This window comes from Rhamphochromis sp. 'chilingali', assembly GCF_963969265.1.
Source record: "Rhamphochromis sp. 'chilingali' genome assembly, chromosome: 8".
Classification (NCBI taxonomy): Eukaryota; Metazoa; Chordata; class Actinopteri; order Cichliformes; family Cichlidae; genus Rhamphochromis; species Rhamphochromis sp. 'chilingali'.
The window spans coordinates 32964211-32984400 of record NC_137935.1 but is presented as its reverse complement, the minus strand read 5'-3'; the positions used below and the strand labels follow the sequence as shown (position 1 = coordinate 32984400).

The 20190-nt window shown below is 41.1% G+C and overlaps 1 protein-coding gene across 4 annotated transcripts in view; it reads left to right on the top strand.

Moving 5' to 3' along the window:
• LOC308400862 (SPRY domain-containing SOCS box protein 4-like) overlaps positions 1-19624 on the top strand; it is a 66023-nt gene extending 46399 nt beyond the window's left edge. For all 4 annotated transcript variants that reach the window (XM_080888885.1, XM_080888883.1, XM_080888884.1 and 1 more), the window contains 2 exons: positions 694-1562; positions 18377-19624. In XM_080888885.1, the coding sequence (XP_080745011.1) occupies positions 854-1562; positions 18377-18504 (837 nt within the window). In that variant the 5' untranslated portion in view covers positions 694-853 and the 3' untranslated portion in view covers positions 18505-19624. The remainder of the gene's footprint in view (positions 1-693; positions 1563-18376) is intronic.
• The last annotated feature ends 566 nt before the right edge of the window (positions 19625-20190 follow it).

Below are 20190 nucleotides of genomic sequence, written 5' to 3'. Positions count from 1 at the left end.
ATTTTACTGTTTGCACTTTTTAATGTTTTACCTCTGCCCAACTAATAGACAGTGACTGTTTGCAGGTCAACATAATATACTATAGACAGTGACTGTTTGCAGGTCAACATAATATACTATAGACAGTGACTGTTTGCAGGTCAACATAATATACTATAGACAGTGACTGTTTGCAGGTCAACATAATATACTATAGACAGTGACTGTTTGCAGGTCAACATAATATACTATAGCCAACCCTGGCAGTCTGCTAGCAAACAAAGCAATCACTAGGATGTTTTCGGTGCAGCACTTTGCCAGTAATGTCAGCAGCACTTTGCCTTGCAGCCTTGATGACCAGCACATGACCTTTTTTTTTTTTTTTTTTTTTTTTTTTTTTTTAAATTAATTTTTTTATACATGGTTGAAGTTCTGGTTTGGCTCGCGTACATGCACAGAATCTGCATAAGAGAACAAGCACTGGCAGCTACAGTCCATAGCAGTGCAGCTGGTTTCTGACTGGGATGAGGAACTCTCTTTAAAGGCAGCTGAATGAAGTACCTGACAGTGGATGAACTAACTGGCTGCACCAATCAGATGTACACTGTTAAAGTAGCTTTATACAAAATAGTCCAAGAATAAAAATAAGGAGCTGAAAATGAATGTGTCATGGGTAACTCTTTTAAATTAATTTTGTGTTTTCTTACATTTCAGGAGTGTTGTTTCCCCTGGTTGAAGACGGTACTTTCCAACCAGACTCTGCATTACCATTGCGCCCATGAGGTAACGTCAGGACTTACCGGCCCCTCATTATCACCCTTGGTCCATCCATTTCCCTCCCCTCTGACCCTTCCTTCCTTGCACCTTCCCAACCATGGGCCAAAAGATCTCTGGAACCATTAAGTCAGTCGACGTACGTGGAGAGCCATCATACAGGCCTGTTCGACGTGAACTGCGGGGCCCAGATTTCTGTCGGCCACCTAGGCTGGACTTGCTGCTGGACATGCCCCCTGCAAGCCCAGAGACTCAGCTTCAGCACGCCTGGAACCCTGACGACCGATCACTCAATGTCTTTGTTAAGGAGGATGACAAGCTGACGTTCCACAGACACCCTGTAGCACAAAGCACAGACTGTATCCGAGGTAAGGTGGGATATACAAGGGGCCTCCATGTATGGAGGATTCACTGGCCAGCCAGACAGAGAGGCACCCACGCTGTTGTGGGAGTGGCCTCTGCTGAAGCGCCTCTACACTCGGTGGGCTACACAGCCTTGGTGGGCTCAGACTCGGAGTCCTGGGGCTGGGACTTGGGTCGGAACAGACTCTACCATGATGGGAAGAACCGGCCTGTTTCCACATCAGCACCCACATATCCCTCTTTCCTGGAGCCAGATGAATCGTTTGTGCTTCCGGACTGTCTGACAGTGATACTAGACATGGATGAAGGCACGCTGAGCTTCATGGTAGATGGACAGTACTTAGGAGTGGCTTTCAGGGGGCTGAAGGGCAAGAGACTCTATCCTATCGTCAGCGCTGTGTGGGGGCACTGTGAAGTGTCGATTCGTTACGTTAACGGACTAGATCGTAAGTACAACACTGTGTTTTCTGCACTTTAATCTTTGAAATTATTTTTCTGACAAGCTGGCACAAAAGGTTCTGTTCAGTAGGGCTGGGCCATATCATACCGTTCACGGTAATACCGGTATAATGTTGGGCAACGATAAGAAAATGCCATAGAATATGGGTAAAACGCACATGCACAGTGCCTTTTTCATATGCACATGGCGGAAAAAACATGGCAGCGACAGAGAATGAAAAAGGCGAAAGCGGATCGTTGAATGAAACCGATGAACCAGAATTGGTTTGTAAAAATGCTGCAACTTCAGTGATGTGGAACTGGTTTAGCTTTCGTCCGTCAGATACACAACAAAGCACTATTTTTGGTAGAGCATGCTAGCGGGCCGTCGTTATTACCTTGTTTTTTGGAAAATGCGGAACACTTAAAATCAATCCTTTGATTTTTCTGAAAGTCGACAGTGCCCCTTATAAACCCGTGTGCCTTATGTATGAATTCTGGTTGTGTTTACTGACCTCAAAACGATTTTATGTCGTACACGGCGCTGGAAAATCTGTCAAATGTTTTAGTACGACTTTGCTAAGCTACGAAGCCGCACCGCTTGATGGATTGTTGGAGCATTACGGCTACCGTAGTCAGGAGCCTCACGGAGTGATACATACTGTGCTTCAACATAATATTATCGTATTGTGTGTGTGTGTGTGTGTGTGTGTGTGTATAACCTCTTAAGTTTTGTGGATATTATACATGGTTATGCTGAGGATATGTCGGCCAATTTCCACTGGAAATGCTTTTTGGTTAAACTGTCAGCGAGGAATTTGCATTTGCACTGTTAAATTTTTATATAACTTTAATGCACATAAAAAAACAGCTGCTTGTTTAAGTGAAAATACATTGATGTTTTTTTTGGGGGTTTTTTTTTTTGCACTAATAAAGTTGTGGAGTTGTAAAGTATTTTGTCTAGTGTCAATTATATCGTCAGTTATAGCGTTATCACAAATTTTCGAATGTATATCGTGATAAATATTTTTGGTCACATGCTCTACTGTTCAGATCAGTTTTGTTTTGTTTTTTTGTTTTGTTTTTTGTTTGGGATGTAGAACAAGTTCACAATGAGTCGTCTAAATGCAAATTCCCTCAGAGCAAGCACTAAGTGACTGGGAAGAAAAAACTCCCTTTTAAAAGTAAGACAGCTCTAGCAGAACTAGGCTTAGGGAGGAGCAACTGCTTGCTGTGACTGATTGGTGGGTGAGGGGAACACATGGAGAGATGAAGAAAGTGTTGCAACAGAAATGACATAGGAAGGGAAGATATAATTTCTTTCCATTCCCTTTATGGTCTTCAGTAATCTCCAGCATCTGCTTTTACCTTCTGCTGTTTGTTTTCTGACAGTGTTGAGCTTTAATACTGTATAATTTATCAAAACATGTTACATAGCATGCATTTAGGGGAGCACTTTCCAAAGTGAGACTGGCACAAATTGAATGTCTTGACTTTTCTGCTTAATTCTTGTTTAAGTTTTGCATGGGCTTCTCTTACTAGAGCTCATGCAGCTTTTTAGGTTGTCTGTGGACTGCTGTGTTGATACCTACTTGAACTTAATTTGTAGTCAGCATGCACACACAGATTTGAGTTTCATATGTATGTATGTATATATATATACATACATACATACATATGTATGTGTGTATGTGTGTGTGTGTGTGTGTGTGTGTGTGTGTGTGCATATGTACATATGTGCATATGTGCATATGTACATATGTGCATATGTACATATATGTATATATATATGTGTGTATATATATATATATATATGTGTGTGTGTGTATATATATATATATATATATATATATATATATATATATATATACACATACATACATACATACATACATACATACATACATACATACATACATACATACATGTATGTGTGTGTGTGTGTGTGTATATATGTATGTGTGTGTGTGTGTGTGTGTGTGTGTGTGTATATATATATATGTGTGTGTGTGTATATATATATATGTGTGTGTGTGTATATGTATATATATGTGTGTGTGTATATGTATATATATGTGTGTGTGTATATGTATATATATGTATATATGTATATGTGTAATAACTTTCACGGTGTGAAAAGCACATAACTCGTAGCTCTCTACCGAGTCGACTAGAGCCAGTTTTGCTGATTGCATTTGCATCGCTGCAGAAATGCGGAGAGTTGGATGTGTTGGGCAAATTTTCCACACTGTGGATATGTAATGTTTATGGCTGCAAATCAGGAAAGACTTCTATTTAGAGCAGCTCATTAGGGCTTCAGTGACCCAGGGTGTGATTTGTGCTGTAACATCTTGGAGTCCAGCGAAACTGGGAGAGGAGGGAGCAATTCTAGCAAAGGCATGTTTATCTAATATTTAATACACGAGTGATGTGGAGGATTACCCATTGGTAATAGTGTGGATGATTTCCAAGTGCTTATAACATGTGTTGGCTCTCAGGATATATGGTTTGAGGCAGTTAGAAATGCTCAATGAATTTCCATCTACAAAAAGCCCACAATAGGAGGGACTGCTGCTTTGTTAACCACTAGGAAGCAGCTGAAAGATGTCTCTGTACTAAAGCGTGCTATTCATACTTCATTTGTGGCACTTTCATACAGACTTCAACTTTCAGACACGCAGAAGGCAAACATCCAGCTCTGTCCATTTCACTGCTGTCCCAAACTTAAACATAATGAATGTGCGTGCGTGCGTGCGCTGGCTTTGTGTGTTTTCTGTTAAATGTCATCATTCCCTAACCCAGAGACTGGAGTCGGCTCAGATTGCGTAACAGCCCTGCCCTCAGTCAACCCTCCAGCTCTTGCCTGCATGTTGCGCGCAGGCCCAAAACAGGCTGGGGGCGTTGCCAACAGTGTGGCACGGACGCAGTGTCCATGGCTGTGAGCCATGTGTGGACAGCAGACAGTTGAGGGGGAGTTCTGGAGGATTTCCCAGTGTGCTTCTGAGTTAAGCGTCTAGCCTTGAATGGTGAGAAACTTAAGGTTAAAGTTGGCTCTGTGAACAAAACATGCCACAGTACATCTGTCGTTACATCATGACGATCACACTTGTTGCGTATATATGATAACATTTTCCCATCTTCGTGTGAAGGTGGGATTTGGCTAGTGTGAAAAATATGTTAAAATACTAATGTGGTCTGTGTAAGGATGTAAGCATGGCACTTTTCTTTGACTAGTTTCAGTTCACAAATCACTGTATGCTAGTCCTTTTTATATCAGGACAGCTAGTAACATGGTTGAAACGGAGAATCCACTTTAAAGTTGTATGCTATCAAAAAGAGGGATTTCATTGAGTGTTCTGAATGTATGGATCCACGGCTGAACGTGAAGCTGCTGTAATGTCCGGCCCAGACCAAAGGAAATCTTGCTTTGAAGTGTTAACATTTACTGCTGTTTTCAAAAAGTGAGTACAACACAGCCCCGAACTTTAGAAGGTCGAGGTATTTCTTCTCTCTGTCCTACAGAACATTTGGTCAATTGTTTTTATTGTCAATATATGGCGACACATTTAAGCAGCCGACTGTCAGCCAGTGGTATCATTCTTTTAATGTAATGTGATTTCAGAGTTCGGTCACAGCGATGATCAGTGGAATGTCCTGAGGATATAAGCTCGGCTGTCTCAATTGTCCACTTGGCCCCTCAGTTAGGTCTAATAAGAGGATGTGGGTATGTGGTTGTATGGTGTACAGTTTCCCACATATAAGAGCTCAATGTGTTTTGTTTTGTCTTTTATTTTATTTTTTTTGGGTGGGTGGGGGGGGGGGGGGGGGTGAAAAGTGTGAAAGCCACACCACAAGGCTCAGGCCTTTTGGAGGTCGTTTGATTGTCGGGTACTCTGTGACTAGGGCTGTCCAAAAAAACAAACTATTCTAATCAACAGTAAAAATTACTGTGGGATTAGATATTCATTCATTGCTGTCTTTCATGATTGTTGCCTATTTTTGTGCGTGATACTATTTGAAGTTCTGGCATCATGACAGCATCGTTTGTGACTAGAAAAGATAAAGGACTGGTATCAGGAGCTGCCGTCCTGCAGGTGGTACTCCTCATTCAGCAGTGATGATGGTGATCTTTGCGATGGATGTAAAAGTTAAAAACATGAAATGCTAAGATGAGTTTCCAAAAATACCTACTCGGGTAAATTCTTTGCGGCAACATAGACCTAATCGCATATAAGATGTAGCTAAAAGGTGTGCCAGTATAGCATGGAAGTGACTATACAGCAGTCTGCACTGGTCTGTCAGGAATGGATGTGCTTTTAGCAAGTAAATTGTTAGTGATTCTCATTAGTTTAACTCTCAGAACATTTATAGTTTGTTTTCTATTGACGAGCTTCATTAGTCTTTGCAAAAATAAACCGTTTGTTTTCATTTTCATTTTGCTTAACATTTTAAATTATAGATTAATGATCCATGAATCGACACAATCGTACTCCCATTTGTCTGCCTGGTATATCGTGTTTTTGTCTGTTGAGTTTGGAAGTCTCAAATGTTCAGACGAGCCTGTGTTGTGGCAGATTGCACATGGGAGATCAGTGTATGATATTAGACACAAAGCACATCTCTCTGATGTAGAGAAGAATAGAAGCGTCAATATGTATGCTCGGAGATGTCAGTGCTCCCTTATTCCTGGGTCTCACAGAGGATTCACTGATTGTTCGCTTTCTCGGTTCTTGGTTTTTCATGTGTCATGTAGTTCTTTCATTCCTTTCTTCCCCTCGTTCTACCCCCACTTGGACTCCTTTGTTCTTCATCTCACTCCCCAGGAAGCGAAAAGAGATGAGTATCCTTTTACCCTTCTCCTGTCTGTATTGTCCCTTAATACCCCACATTAAAGCAGTTTTCTCATCCTCACAGACTCAACGCCAAACTTTGGTCTTGAGTCCCAGATACAGTTGAAAGCCACACCTACTGAGACGGGATTTATTTGTTTATTTATTATTATTATTATTTTGATTATTTATTATTTTTACTTTTTTAAATCACTTTTATACCTGTAACTGGCTATCATGGTGTCACTGGATTTTGGCCTGATCTTTCTATCAACCACACCAGGCCTCATGATACCACAGTCGGTGTAATGGCAGCAATTTACACCACATAAGAAGGGGTTCAGACATCCTGCTGACATGCATGTCCACCCCTGGTTGTAAATCAACTGTGTTTGCCTCCAATTCTCATTGTGTTTCATTACCTCCCTCCTGTTTCATCGTCTTTCTCCCCCTTCCTTTCAACACTGATACCCCCCCCCCCCCCCCTTAATTCCAGTATTTACACACCCATTTGTTGTGGTGGTAGGTAGGGCTGGGCCATATCGTACCATTCACGGTAATACCAGTATAATGTTGGGCAACGATAAGAAAATGAAATATTGCGATAGAATATGGGTAAAACGCGCATGCGCAGTGCCTTTGTTTTCATACGCACATGGCGGGAAAAAGCATGGCGGCGACAGAGAATGGCAAGGGTGAAAGCAGATCGGTGAATGAAACAGATGAACCAGAATTGGTTTGTAAAAATGCTGCAACTTCAGTGGTGTGGAACTGGTTTAGCTTTCGTCTGTCAGATACACAACAAAGCACTATTTTTGGTAGAGCATGCTAGCGGGCCGTCGTTATTACCATGTTTTTTGCAAAATACGGAACACTTAAAATCAATCCTTTGATTTTTCTGAAAGTCGACAGTGCCCCTTATAATCCCGTGTGCCTTATGTATGAATTCTGGTTGTGTTTACTGACCTCGAAACGATTTTATGTGGTACACGGCGCTCGAACATCGGTCAAATGTTTTAGTACGACTTTGCTAAGCTACGTAGCCGCACCGCTTGAGGAGCATTAGGCTAACGTAGGCAGGAGCCTCGCGGAGTGATACGTACTGTGCTTCAACATAATATTACCGTTGTGTGTGTGTGTGTGTGTGTGTGTGTGTGTGTGTGTGTGTGTGTGTATAACCTCTTACGTTTTGTAGATAATAATAATAATAATAATGGATACTTTATTGATCCCCATGGGGAAATTACTTGTTTTTCTCTGCATTTGACCCATTCACTCAGTGAAGCAGTGGGCAGCCCACTAAGCAGGCGCCCGGGGAGCAGTGTGTAGGGACGGTACCTTGCTCAGGGGTACCTCAGGGTATTATACATGGTTATGCTGAGGATATGTCGGCCAATTTCCAACTGCCTTTTGGTTAAACTGTCAGCAAGGAATTTGCGTTTGCACTGTTAAATTTTTATATAACTTTAATGCACATTAAAAAAAGCTGCTTGTTTAAGTGAAAGTACATTGATGTTTTTTTTTTTTTTTTTTTTGGTTCACGAATAAAGTTGTGGAGTTGTAAAGTATTTTGTCTAGTGTCAGTTATATCGTTATCGCAAATTTTCAAATGTATATCGTGATAAATATTTTTGGTCCTATCGCCCTGCTCTAGTGGTCGGTTGCTGTGGAAACGGGTTAGCTGACTTTTTCTTTTGTGTGCAAAGGTGGGTGGTTAATTGTTGATCAGTCACTTTGCTCACTAGTTTGTTGGTCAAGGATTGCCCCATGTAAAAGCCATAGTTTCTTCTTCCTGCACTCCACACTGTATATAAATGCCACTTGTTTTGCACATATTCAACTCTGTATATTTTATATATTTTTTTATTATTATTATTATTATTATTTTATTTTTTTACTATTTAATTTGTAAAAATGTGTACACACACACACACACACACACACACACACACACACACGTAGGAAAATATTTAGTATACACATCCAGAAATGCATACACTATTATATATTGTACATATATTTATTAGTTTCAGGTTGGCCATTCTTGTATTTTGCTCGTTTGTGTTGTTGTGTTTGCACATCTCTGTTGCTTGTGGGGCTCGCACACAAGAATTTCACTCGCATGTGCTGTGCCAGTGTGCCTGCACATGTGATGTGACAATAAAAAGTGATTTGATTTGATTCCTTGCTGTCTGGCGTTCAGCACTGTTAGCAGTGTTCACAGCACAGATGCAAGCTGTAACTTAATTTATGCAAGGTCTAAGATTAAGGTTGAGCTCATTCACTGACTTGCAAGCACTTACCAAGTGTGGGTTGTTGCTTTTTTTTTTTTGTCTTTTTTTGTCTTTTTTTTTTAAATCCAAAGTAAGTGTTGTTATGCTTGCTATTAAGTCAGAATGTGGTGTTGTTGATCAAAATGTCCCACTTCTAGTATCGAATAGATGTAACAGTCAGACATGTTTTCTGGCTAAAGTGATCCTGGTAATTCTATCTGCCCATTTTGGTGTAAATTAAGCATTTAAATGAAGTACCCTTTGAAGTAAAGAGGACATCAGTTTAGGACTTGTGATCAGCACTGATGACTGGCTGAGTGCTGCTCTTGTGGGTGCACTTTGAGTAGAACAATGAAACAGTGGTCTCAATGACACCCTTTTTCAACTGGTGTTCTATCCTATATTATGTACCACAGAGCTTTCAAACTGCTGCTACATGCATTTGGTTATGATTGACAGCAATTAGAGATTTGACTGAGGTAGTGGGTAAACAGTTGGGTCTCTCTTGCAAGACTGCATGTAAAGATGGATGACGCATTATAGCTGCCTTTCACCGTACACCAGAGATGTCATAATATTAACATGGCAGATCCCATCTTGGTAATATTTAGCTTCACTACTAAGGAGCTGTCACACTAAGGGCCTTCCTAAGACGTATTAGAAAGCTTCCCAGGCAGAACTGGTATGGAATGACCACTGGAGCTAAACTCATTTATACTAAGCCCATTTAAGATTGGTTGTTTGTTTGCCTATAATGTTGCATGTGCTGTTAGCTATCACTTATTTTAGTGGTCTGTGTAGTAATTCTGTTGTTAGCCTCCATTTCTTGAGCAGAGACTAAATTCATGGCAGTTGATTGCGTGGAACTCGTTTGTTTGCTGATGCAATGTAAAAGGAAGCGAGAAGCCAATACAAAATTCTTCCACTAATGATATCTGATTCGTTTAGCATTCTGAGTGGACCATTCAATTTAGATAGCTGCATTGCCAATTGCGTATAGAGAGAAATCCCTTTGGGGTTTTTTTTAAAAACCACAGTTTCCTTCATCGCCCACACAGGTCATCTTGTTCTGTCCATTCCAAGACATCTCTCTGGCTCCCTTTTCCCCTCATTTTGGGAACAGAGCTGCTTAAGCACCTTAAGGGCTATTTATATAGACACATGCACCCATCATTTTAAAAGTAGGTCTGACAACCGCACCAGTTTTATGCTAATGTATTGGATAAGCATGGCTAGGAGCCTGTTACCTCAGTACATTTGTCATATTGAAGGAAGGCAGGGAAAAGTGGGTGGAATTCAAGGATCACTAAATTGGAACACGTGCCAGAAAGATGGACCTACCTAAGCCCCAATTTCTAAGTAAGACATAACTAGGTCGTCTATTATGGTGAGCTGATGTCTATGCACTTAAAATTAGTGGGCTGCACATGTGAAAGTAAAGGGAACCATCAACAGTTACCCACAAGCCGTCACACCTGAGTGAGGCCAGACAAACTGACGTGCTGCCAACTCTGAGCTCACCTCCCCTTCCTACGCTTTGTTCTTGTTTAAGTGTTAGGTGGGTGTGGGTGCCTGCCAGCCTGCGGGCCTCTTCTGTCCACCTAGTGCATCAGGTGCTCAGTCGTCCTTATCCACATGTTTTCATACTCCATCTCCCCTTTAGTGTGCCGTAAATCTGTCAGTTGAGTCTCTGGCTATTCCAAATAAGTCATGAGTGCGGTAGGTGAAAGGGAGAGCGCACACTTGGACACTCACACGGCAGACTGGAAGCAGGAGGAAAGATAAAGAATTGGCAAAGAGCTCCACTTTTAAGCTGACTTAAATGCCTCCAAAGGATGATAAAGATTCTTCGCTAAACCTACTCTAACAGTCAGTTTGCATGTCAGATGACATGCATGGTGCTGAACCAGTTTTGGGTTGAATGGCAATAATGCGGTGCGTCAGTGTTTTCTTTGGAAACAATATATGAAGTGCCCGAAGCACATTTTATTAGAATAGATTGAAATAAAATGCAAATCAGTGTCTTGGATAATATTTCGAAACAGTTAAACTTTACTGAAAACTGCAGCAGATTCTGATTATTTCTGCTGTAAGGAATAATGATTTCATCAACTGCATGAAGACAGTGGGCATGTCCAGTGGTTCATTCTCTGGAAAGTGAGGTTATGAGATTCTCACACTTTAGTTCACCTCTTTATTGATTCTTTAGTTGTTATTTGTTTGGTGAAGCTTTAATTAGTTATTGTGCTATGGAAACCAAAAATCCCTTATAAAAACTGTTACCTATACTTAGAGCTGGGCGATATGAGATTTTTTCATATCACGATATGTTTTTTTCATTTCAGGCGATAACGATATCTATCACGATATAAGCCAAATAACTATATTTGTAAGATTTAAATGTGCCGTTGCTCACAAGTAAAATGTGAAATAATCAGCAGCTTGTTTTTATTTAAATATTTATTTCCCATAATAAGTTCAACAGGGTAGATGTACTTAAGGAACATGAGACTTTTTCAGATAAAGGCAAATATTGCAAACTACACAAAAGGCAGCCGCTAAAGCGTTTAAGTTTCAAAATAGAACAAACGAAACAGACTAAATTGTCAATTCCACTTAGAAACAAAATATTAATTCTAAAAATAAATCTTAGTTTGTTTTACAGAAGAACAGACAAAACTGACTAACTTTTGTCAATATCAAATAAACTGAGAACTAAAAGGAAATTCTCAATCTCTCCTTGTTGTATAGCTTAGCTTTTCAAACAGTTTTAACAGTTACTTTAGTCTGACAAAAGCCGAATGACGAATTAGCGCTTCCAGTCAGAGACTGAGGCTACGTACACGGGTATTTTTGAAAACGGAGATTTTCCGTTTTCGTTTTAAAAAATAATCCCGTCCACACATAAAGGCAGAAATGAAGGAAAACGCTGCTATGAACATGCCAAAGCAGCAGGCGGCGCTAGATTCCTAACCGTGCAGAAATATTGGCCAATCAGAAGTCTAGAAGCCTCGGTGGGAAAAAGTAAACAAAGCTGGGGCATAGAAGCAGAACCGAGTCGTATGTGTGGAGGGACAGTAACTGTGTGTATATGTAAGCATTTAAACACTGCAGAGAGTAGAATTAACAGTATTGTAGAAATTCATTTCACCGAAACAATAACGTGGCGCACAGTGTGACGCATGCACCAGTTCATTGTATTTCCAGACTTGCTTTCGGCACAATTTACAGTGCACCCTACTCTGTTTTTTGTCAGACTTGAAATAGCCGAAATACCTTCAAACTACGGAGCTTCTATGGCTCTTCCGTTCGACAATCTCTCCGGCGTTGTAACCATCATCTGTTTTCTCTTCGGTCACGCTCGGTTGATTTTTCTAGTCGGCACACTCATTTCCTCCATTATGCGCTGGCTGCTTCCCAAACAAACACACGTGCGGCTTTGCACTTGTGCTGTACGTTACAAGTCACGCGACGTGACGCTGCGGCTGTGATTGGTTCGGCTCTGCGCTACTTAATTTGGATTGGCTGATCTTTTTTTTTTTTTTTTTTTTTTAAGAGGACAAGAGCGGCGAAGTCTATCATGATAGCTTAATTTCTCTATCGAGTAAAAGTTATATCGCGATACATATCGTTATCGTTCTATCGCCCAGCTCTACCTATACTTAACAGAAGCACACAACCTGAACAGATGGTTTATGTAACACAGCGTAAGACTGTATATAAGCAATATTGTCCAAATATGTCACTATATTTTTAACATCACTATGTACACTGATGAAATGGAAATGGGTACACAAGTTTTAAAGCGTGTACAGTAGCACTCGAGAATTTAAAAAAAAAAAAAAAGAAAGAAAAAAGAAAAAATGTAATTGTGTTAAATTGTATTGTTGCTCATCAGTGATATTCTAAAATGAGCTCCAATATCCCAACAGTCTGAACATAGTCACAGCTGGATGTGGTGTGAAGTCGAATCTGAGACTGATTCGACTGAGACTGAACATATGCAGATTTGAACAGAAGCAGTTTTGTAATCCAAACTCGGATCACTTGTCAGTGTTAGTCGAGTCTATCAGCTGATGGACAGTGCCTACCTTCTGTTAGTGCTCATCATCAGTGTCTGACAGGACCACTTGTCACCCCAGGCAACCCTTACCATGGAGACCAGCTTGTGCCGGCAGTGACTGGCTTCCAGCAAGTTTGTAGAAACCCCACATCCCTCAGGAGAGCACTGTCAGAGAGTAATGAGTGAAATACTGCAAATAATGGTTTTTCACATGTAATGACATCATTGCACTCTAAATAACGAAGTTTTTTTTCTTCTTCTCTTTTTGCTCAGCTCTCCTTGCTGATGCATGCACATGTAGTCCCTCTGAAAACAACTGTTGTAGGTGTGGGCTGAGATAAATGTACATTAAACATGCTGACCTCTATAGGAGTACAAAAAGACATTAAGGAACCACTTATAGCATTCATAATTCACATCAATATTCATAAGCATATAAACCTAATGCTGACATGATGCACACTCATTTATGACAAATGTACATGGACATGCACACACGCACCCACACAGAGGCCCAATCTTAGCAGATTTTAGACTTTCTGTCATTTGACTGACAGGCTCATAAAGAAATTCTTAATGTAATTATAAGTCATTAAAAATAAATTTTAAACCTATTTCAAATGTGCAAGAAGAAGATGGACTCTTCTTGCTGCAATTACAGCTGAGGCACGCAAAAACTGTAGTCAGTGTGGCTACAGAGCAGAAAAATATGAACTAATTGGACTGCAGCTGGGTGGTTGCTTGAGTGTAATCAAATACATCAAATGTTGTTGCAAAGGAATATTTTAATTTTTTTATATGCATTCCCCTGTTACAGACACCTGTCTGGTTATTTCAGCCATAGTGATCTCATCTGTGTAACAGGGGGAGACATAAATGTGTTGTGTAATGTTGTATGTGTATTTTTTATATTTATTTTTTTTAAACACAAGTGATCAGAAGTCATCAAAGGTTCTCTGAACGAAGGTCTCCAAGCACTCGCTCCCCCTTGCACTGTGCACTACTTCTGCAGCGCAGTGTGGAAGAAGCGCTCTGCAGGGGTCATAGATATTCCAGCACCTTAACAATACAGGTGAAAAAACTCCATTAGAACAATGCTCCACTAGTTTATCCAAATAATCAAATACTCACATTAATTGTAATTGCACTGTATCAGAGTGTGTGCATGTAAGAGAACCCACAAATACAAAATGCATGGTTGAAGCTGTTGCTGCACAGTGATTCATGACATCTATGTTGATTTGAGTAACATGCAAAAAAATCTGTCATTAACACCAAGCTGCTGGTTTACACATCGTGTACTTGGGAACACCATAGACTCATGTACATGGACACTGTATGACATCTTATAGTCACTGACATTTTTCACCTCATTTAACGATCCTATCCTTATTCATCCTTTTTATATTAATGCTGCAGGAACATGATCAATATTATTGAGGCTTTTTCCAGTGAATGCAAAGCAATGTCAGGACCAGGTCTGCAACCACATGCAGTCAAAATCCAGTTTTTTCCACAGCCAATGTTCAGAATTGGCCAGATGCCCTTCTGGACTGTGACCTTTGAAACCAGTGACCTTTCACTTCCCAAGTGATTGCGTTAACCACTGCACTAGGGAGTAATGTGAGAAAATTCCACAAAGCACTGGAGGAACCACCGGTTTCTTTATTCCCCCCAAGTCCCAAGGAGAATGTTCTAATTGTACTGTAATGTGAATTATTCAATGCGGCAGTAGATCCATTGCCAATATTATGTCAGTATGACAGACGTCCTTCAGAATTTTCCATTTGTTTAAAAAATAAAAAAAAATCAGCTTAAAACTAAGTGTAAGTACACTTGTGAAAATGTGAACAACCCTTTATAGAACCTACTTCTATAACCTAGAAGTCCAATTAGAGCAGTGGTATTGTAGCTGTAAATCGGGGTGTGCAGCTGTGTCTTTATTGGGGGATCTGCTGCTATTAAGCTACTTTTTAATACAGTCATTTCCATCTGAGCTGAAACAACTGAATTTGGCTCAATTTTAACAGGCTACAGTCAGATGCAGACAGTGGACTGCACAGAGCACATTTGCATCCGAGTCTTTACCGGTACAGTGACATCACATAGTGGGGGTGCAAGGAGCTGGTTACTATGGAAACTATCCATATGCTAAGGCTACTGCTAGTAGGCTGATTGATTGCTGTCAAGGGAACATGCATATGCACAGGCTCCACGTGCACCAAGAGCGCGTTCCTTGTTCTCGAGAGCAAAGTTCAGCCCGTCACAAGCTGCAGGCTGAATGGAGATGATGTTGTATCATCGGTTTATATTGCAAAGACTTAAGTTCTAATCTGCTAAGCTGCTGCGCTAAAGAATGGACTTGCCTTTGCAGAGAGAGGCTAATAAGATGTTGGAGGGATGCAATTGGCCTGCCAAGTATTTCACTTGCTGCTGTGAAGGATTATCGGCTGTACAGTCTCATTGCACACATCGCTGCACATTGTCTATATTAAGTCGGAGTTCATTCAACTCGTCTTTGTGATATGGGCTTGTTGATGTTTCTACAAATAAATCCAGACAGCTCTACTCGATTTCCTTATGCCTGTTCAGCTGCTGGATTTCATCACTTCCCCTCACTGTGCTTTCAAAACGTCACTTAGCAAAACCACAGCAGAGAGATTTGGTGGGATGTTCGCCATGATTTACAAATAACATGACAAGCATGAGGACGGAAAGCCCATCAGCTTTGATTGTAACAAAGACATAAAATGATGAAGGCGGTTTTTAATTAGTATTGATGTGTGCTTGTCCAGCCTCACCAGCTCCTGCTGCCTTTCAGCTGTGATTGCCATTCAGCGGTCATGAAGCCACAGTGGCAGCAGTTCATGCCCAGAGGAATGCCCGAGGTCTCTTGATGAGCTCCATGTGCTTGATTTCCATGAACACTTGTCAGAATAGTCCTCATGTATGCACATCATAGGAGTTTGGCAGAGGGTTTCAGTTTGTGGTAATGCTGCATACTGTTAACTGTAGAGAGTAAGGGCTCGGTCAGTCATAGCCCTTGTTGCTTTTCTGTGGATGTTTAAAATGTATTTTCATTGCTTCAGACTGTAAGCAGGTTCTGGAAACAGTCAGTCTGACGTTGTTCCATCTAAAAGCAGTCAAATCTGGAACAAGTTCCAACTCTCAGAATTTATTTCATTTTCATACTGTGGATATTTTGAGTAACAGGACCGTGAAGTACATATGAGTGGTTTGAAATTTTGATTTTTAGTTTAGGGCTCAAAAAGGCTTGAAAAAAATTATGACTTCATAAGTACGGGAACTGGCCCCATTATATTACACCCACCCTAAGTGTCATAATCAGTCAGCTTTGCACATTTGGGATTGATCATAGTTTCATAGACATAAAACTGCACCACTTTACTGTGTTTGCTGAATCAACAGCTGGGTTGATCCAGTCTGTGTTTTTAGTGTTTCGTGTAGATTCCCATCTTAATTCTTAAGAACCTGTCACTGGCAGATGTTCTCAATGTTATCTTGTTTATTAAAAAAAAAAAAAAAAAAAAAGCTTAATATTTGACAGCTGTGATCATGCTGTCACGGTTTCCCGGGACACGAGGAAAAGCCAAAACTTTGTTACATAAAAGAGAACTGCATCCCATCATTGGCACGTTTTCACACATCATACTGTGTATATCAGCGATCCCCAACCTTTTTTGCGCCACGGACCGGTTTATGCCCGACAATATTTTCATAGACCGGCCTTTAAGGTGTCGCGGATAAATACAACAAAATAAAACTAGTACCGGTACCGAAATTTTTTTTTTTATTCATAACACACGTGAAAAGACCAAGGAAAACCGAGTAAATGATAACAAAATAATGCTGAAAACCGATAAAAACCCTTAAAACTGTACATTTCACACCTGAGCCTCAACTCTCCCGGCCCTTTACCAAACGACTCACGTACCGGTCCGAGGCCCGGGGGTTGGGGACCGCTGCTGTATATGATCATATGGGCCATGTAATGTTATGGCAGATGATGGAGACTGTAAGTGTGTGCTGTGGCCCTCCTTAGATTGTTTCAGCTAGCTGACTGAACAGATGGAAATAGCATTCGTGCTGATGGATGTGGTTACTGAAAACCTCTACTTTGGGAAGAAAATCTAGTATCAACTGTGTTTGTGTGTGAGTAATTGTTGTGTTGTGATTGTGTGTAACTGAAGTGGATCCTGCAGGTCAGGTTGGCTCACGGAAGTGTCTTTCTTCAATATTTACCCCCGTCAACTAGAGGGTGTGTGTGTGTGTGTGTGTGTGTGTGTGTGTGAGTAACTGGGTTTTTATGCAGGTGTAAACGTCTCTCCTCATGTCCTTCACACAGTGTTTAAGTGGACTCCAAGCAGCAGGAATTCTGCTTCACCAGATGGTGCTTCCAGGTGGAGCAGCTTGACATCCGTACAGGGGTAGCAGTTTAAGAGGCTTGTCTGTGTGACATGCACAGACATCAGTTGCCTCTAAAACTGGTGGGAGGGAAGTTGGCGTGCTCTGCTGGGCACACTCTGTTGGAAGTGATGACAAGTGTATATATTTAAATGTTGTTAACAGCTGCTTCTCTTTCCATTCGCATGTATGAAGATGCAACGTAATTAAAGTAGTCGTGAGATTGCCCCCACCCAAAAAAGGCTGCTACACTTTGAGTGCTGTAACATTAGTTTGACTGATGTTTTACACTTCAGAACAACAGAGTTGCATTCATGCAAGGTCACAAGGTCGCATCTGCCTTATGATCACACTCATAAACCTTTTTCCTTAAGTATTATCTTTGTGCAATCAGTCCATTAAAAAGAAGAAAGAAATTCCTCGTGTTCTTGTGTTTTGCAGTAATAATTTAACAAAGTCCTAATCAAACAAAGCATTTTACACTCTGCACAGAATGTCAGCTCCTGGTGTTTACTTGACAACCCGTCACTGAGTGTCTGTTAACTGCAGCAGCAGTTGCTCTATAATGACACAAAACGATGAAACAAATGTTAACATGTATCACTGGGTTTGCTCCCTCTGGTTTACAATGGTTAATGAGGCTTGAAAGGGACGACCTATGCTCACTCCTAGCTCCCTGCTTGTTGTTCTTGGGTTCGACCAGAGTAGTTTTGCATGGTTCAAAATGCAAAAAAGTTCAGCCATTAGTGGCAAATGCTCCTCCCTGCGCCTGGTTCTTCCTTCCCGCTGTTCCAAATTGCTTGCTTGTTGGGTCGTCTGATTGCTGGGCTTTTCTTTCTCTTATTGCAGGCGCTGTTAATTTTGACAGCAGTGTTTTAGTTCTGACTGAAAGGTCATTTAGTCACTTTGAAAGCATCCAACTATTTCAGTTTTTGTCAATTAAGTGTCCTAAATCTAGTTGGTGTAAAAGTTTGTAGTTTATTACTACCATGACCTACGGTTTTGTTTTGCAAAGTGTCTTACTGTCCTTGATATGAAATGTGTCTACATGTTTATGCTTCTTTATGCTTTCCTGCCTCACAGGAAATATTGCCCAAACTTAAAAATTAATGTAAACTGTGACTAAAATGACTCTGGACATGATTTGTCATCTATACCTGGAGCATTTTGAAGTTGTTCCTTGGCCCGTTTGGACTCTAACCCGTGTCTGTGCTCTCTTCTATCTCTAACAGCGGAGCCCCTCCCCCTCATGGACCTGTGCAGACGAGTAGCTCGACTGGCTCTGGGTAGAGAGCGCATCCATCACATTGACACACTCCCCTTGCCGCAGACACTAAAGAACTACCTCCAGTACCAGTGACGGCACATACACATTAAACGCACACAGCAAGAAACTGAGGCCCATTTGTTCTTATGGTAACCAGCCTCTGGACTGAACATCAGACATCTGCTGAGGATGCAGGCGATGACATTGAACAGGTGGTTAAGATGCCACCGCAAAGGGTTTTGTTTACACAAGTTTGGGGGTTTTCCATTTTGGGTGTTTTTATCTTCTGGTTTTATGCTCTTTTTTTTTTTTTTTTTTTTTTTTTTATTACTTGTTTCCATCTTCTGACAAATGACTATAGGAGCTGATGAATGAAATGAAGGGAGCGAGAGATTAAAAGAGAACGTGTCAATCCATTTTCCTATGTCGAGTCTAACCACATGTCCTCAGATAGAAATGCTGTGGTTTTCGGGTAACAGTTTACCCAGACATCTGCTGTGCACAGACTCTGTGGAGGCTTCCTCGGGAACATATTGATATTTATATTCCCAACAACACAGCAGGCTCTGTGGAGACTCGACAATCCCTGCAAAGCCACACGCAGTTCTATTTCTGCTGCTGTGTACACGGCACACATGGATCACGTATAGGCAGCCTGTGTATAGAAACAATGTGAGCCCGGTCTGTAGCAAGAAGACGACTCTCTGACAAGCAGGCAGTAATACACGCAGGCTAGAAAACAACCCCGCTCTGGTTTCAGATTTTTAAATCGTCCTTCTCTCTGCTGCCAGCTGTACTCTCTCTCTTTCGTTCAGTATCTCTCCACCCCTCGCTCCAATGTGATTTTTAAGCCCCCGTCAGGCTTAGTGAACTGAAAGGACCGCAGACACGCCGTTGGTCGGCTCTCTAGCTCCTCTAACACTGATAAGGATTGATCCAAAGGTGAAGCAGGGGCCCGCTCTGCTACAACACACAAACACACATTTATCAGGAAACGCTTTTTTCCCCCAAAAATTTTAAATGCTGCTTATCCTCCATATGACTTATGTTTTTAATCACTGACGTACCCTTAGACTTTTTTTTCTTTTTAAAAAAAAGAATTTTATGGGATTTTGTTTTTCTGCAGGACAGGATGTCTCGCCTGTATGGTTGGAAGAATGTGCTGCCATGAAAATGTTTTAAATGTGAATAAGAATAAACTGAGATGAATTAACACTGCCTGGCTCTGTTCTCTGACATTAAAGATTTATTTTTGGCCTTTTTCCCCCTCAGCTGTAAAAGCCTGATGGGGGATTGTGGTCACCCCGGTGGGTAGGCGTGATGGACCCAGGTTTGTGAATGCTTTAACTTGAGAACGAGGTGACAATAGGAGCATTTGCTAAAAATCTTGGATGAGTTTGAATACGACTGATCTTGACCTCAAGGTCAGTAAGTTTTCTGAAAAACTTGCAAATGCGATAAGTTAAGCGCCAGACCACATAAGATTTTGAAATTGAAACCATGTGTGTCTGAGGGGTAGCACTAATGGCTGCCAGTATTTTTTATTTTTATGAGAAATAAGGGACATACAGGGTGAGGGGGTGACACGTTGAGGAAACAAGCTTGGGGCAAAATTAAACCCAGGCTCCTGCTGTAGCACATGCTTCACCCACTTGATCCAGTGAGCTAAACCAGTGCTTAGAACACTGATGTGCTAAACTGCAACACTGAGCAGCTGTTTGGTCACCGTGGTCTGCTTTGTCACGTTACATTTGCTAACCGAAGTGGGCTTTTTGTTTT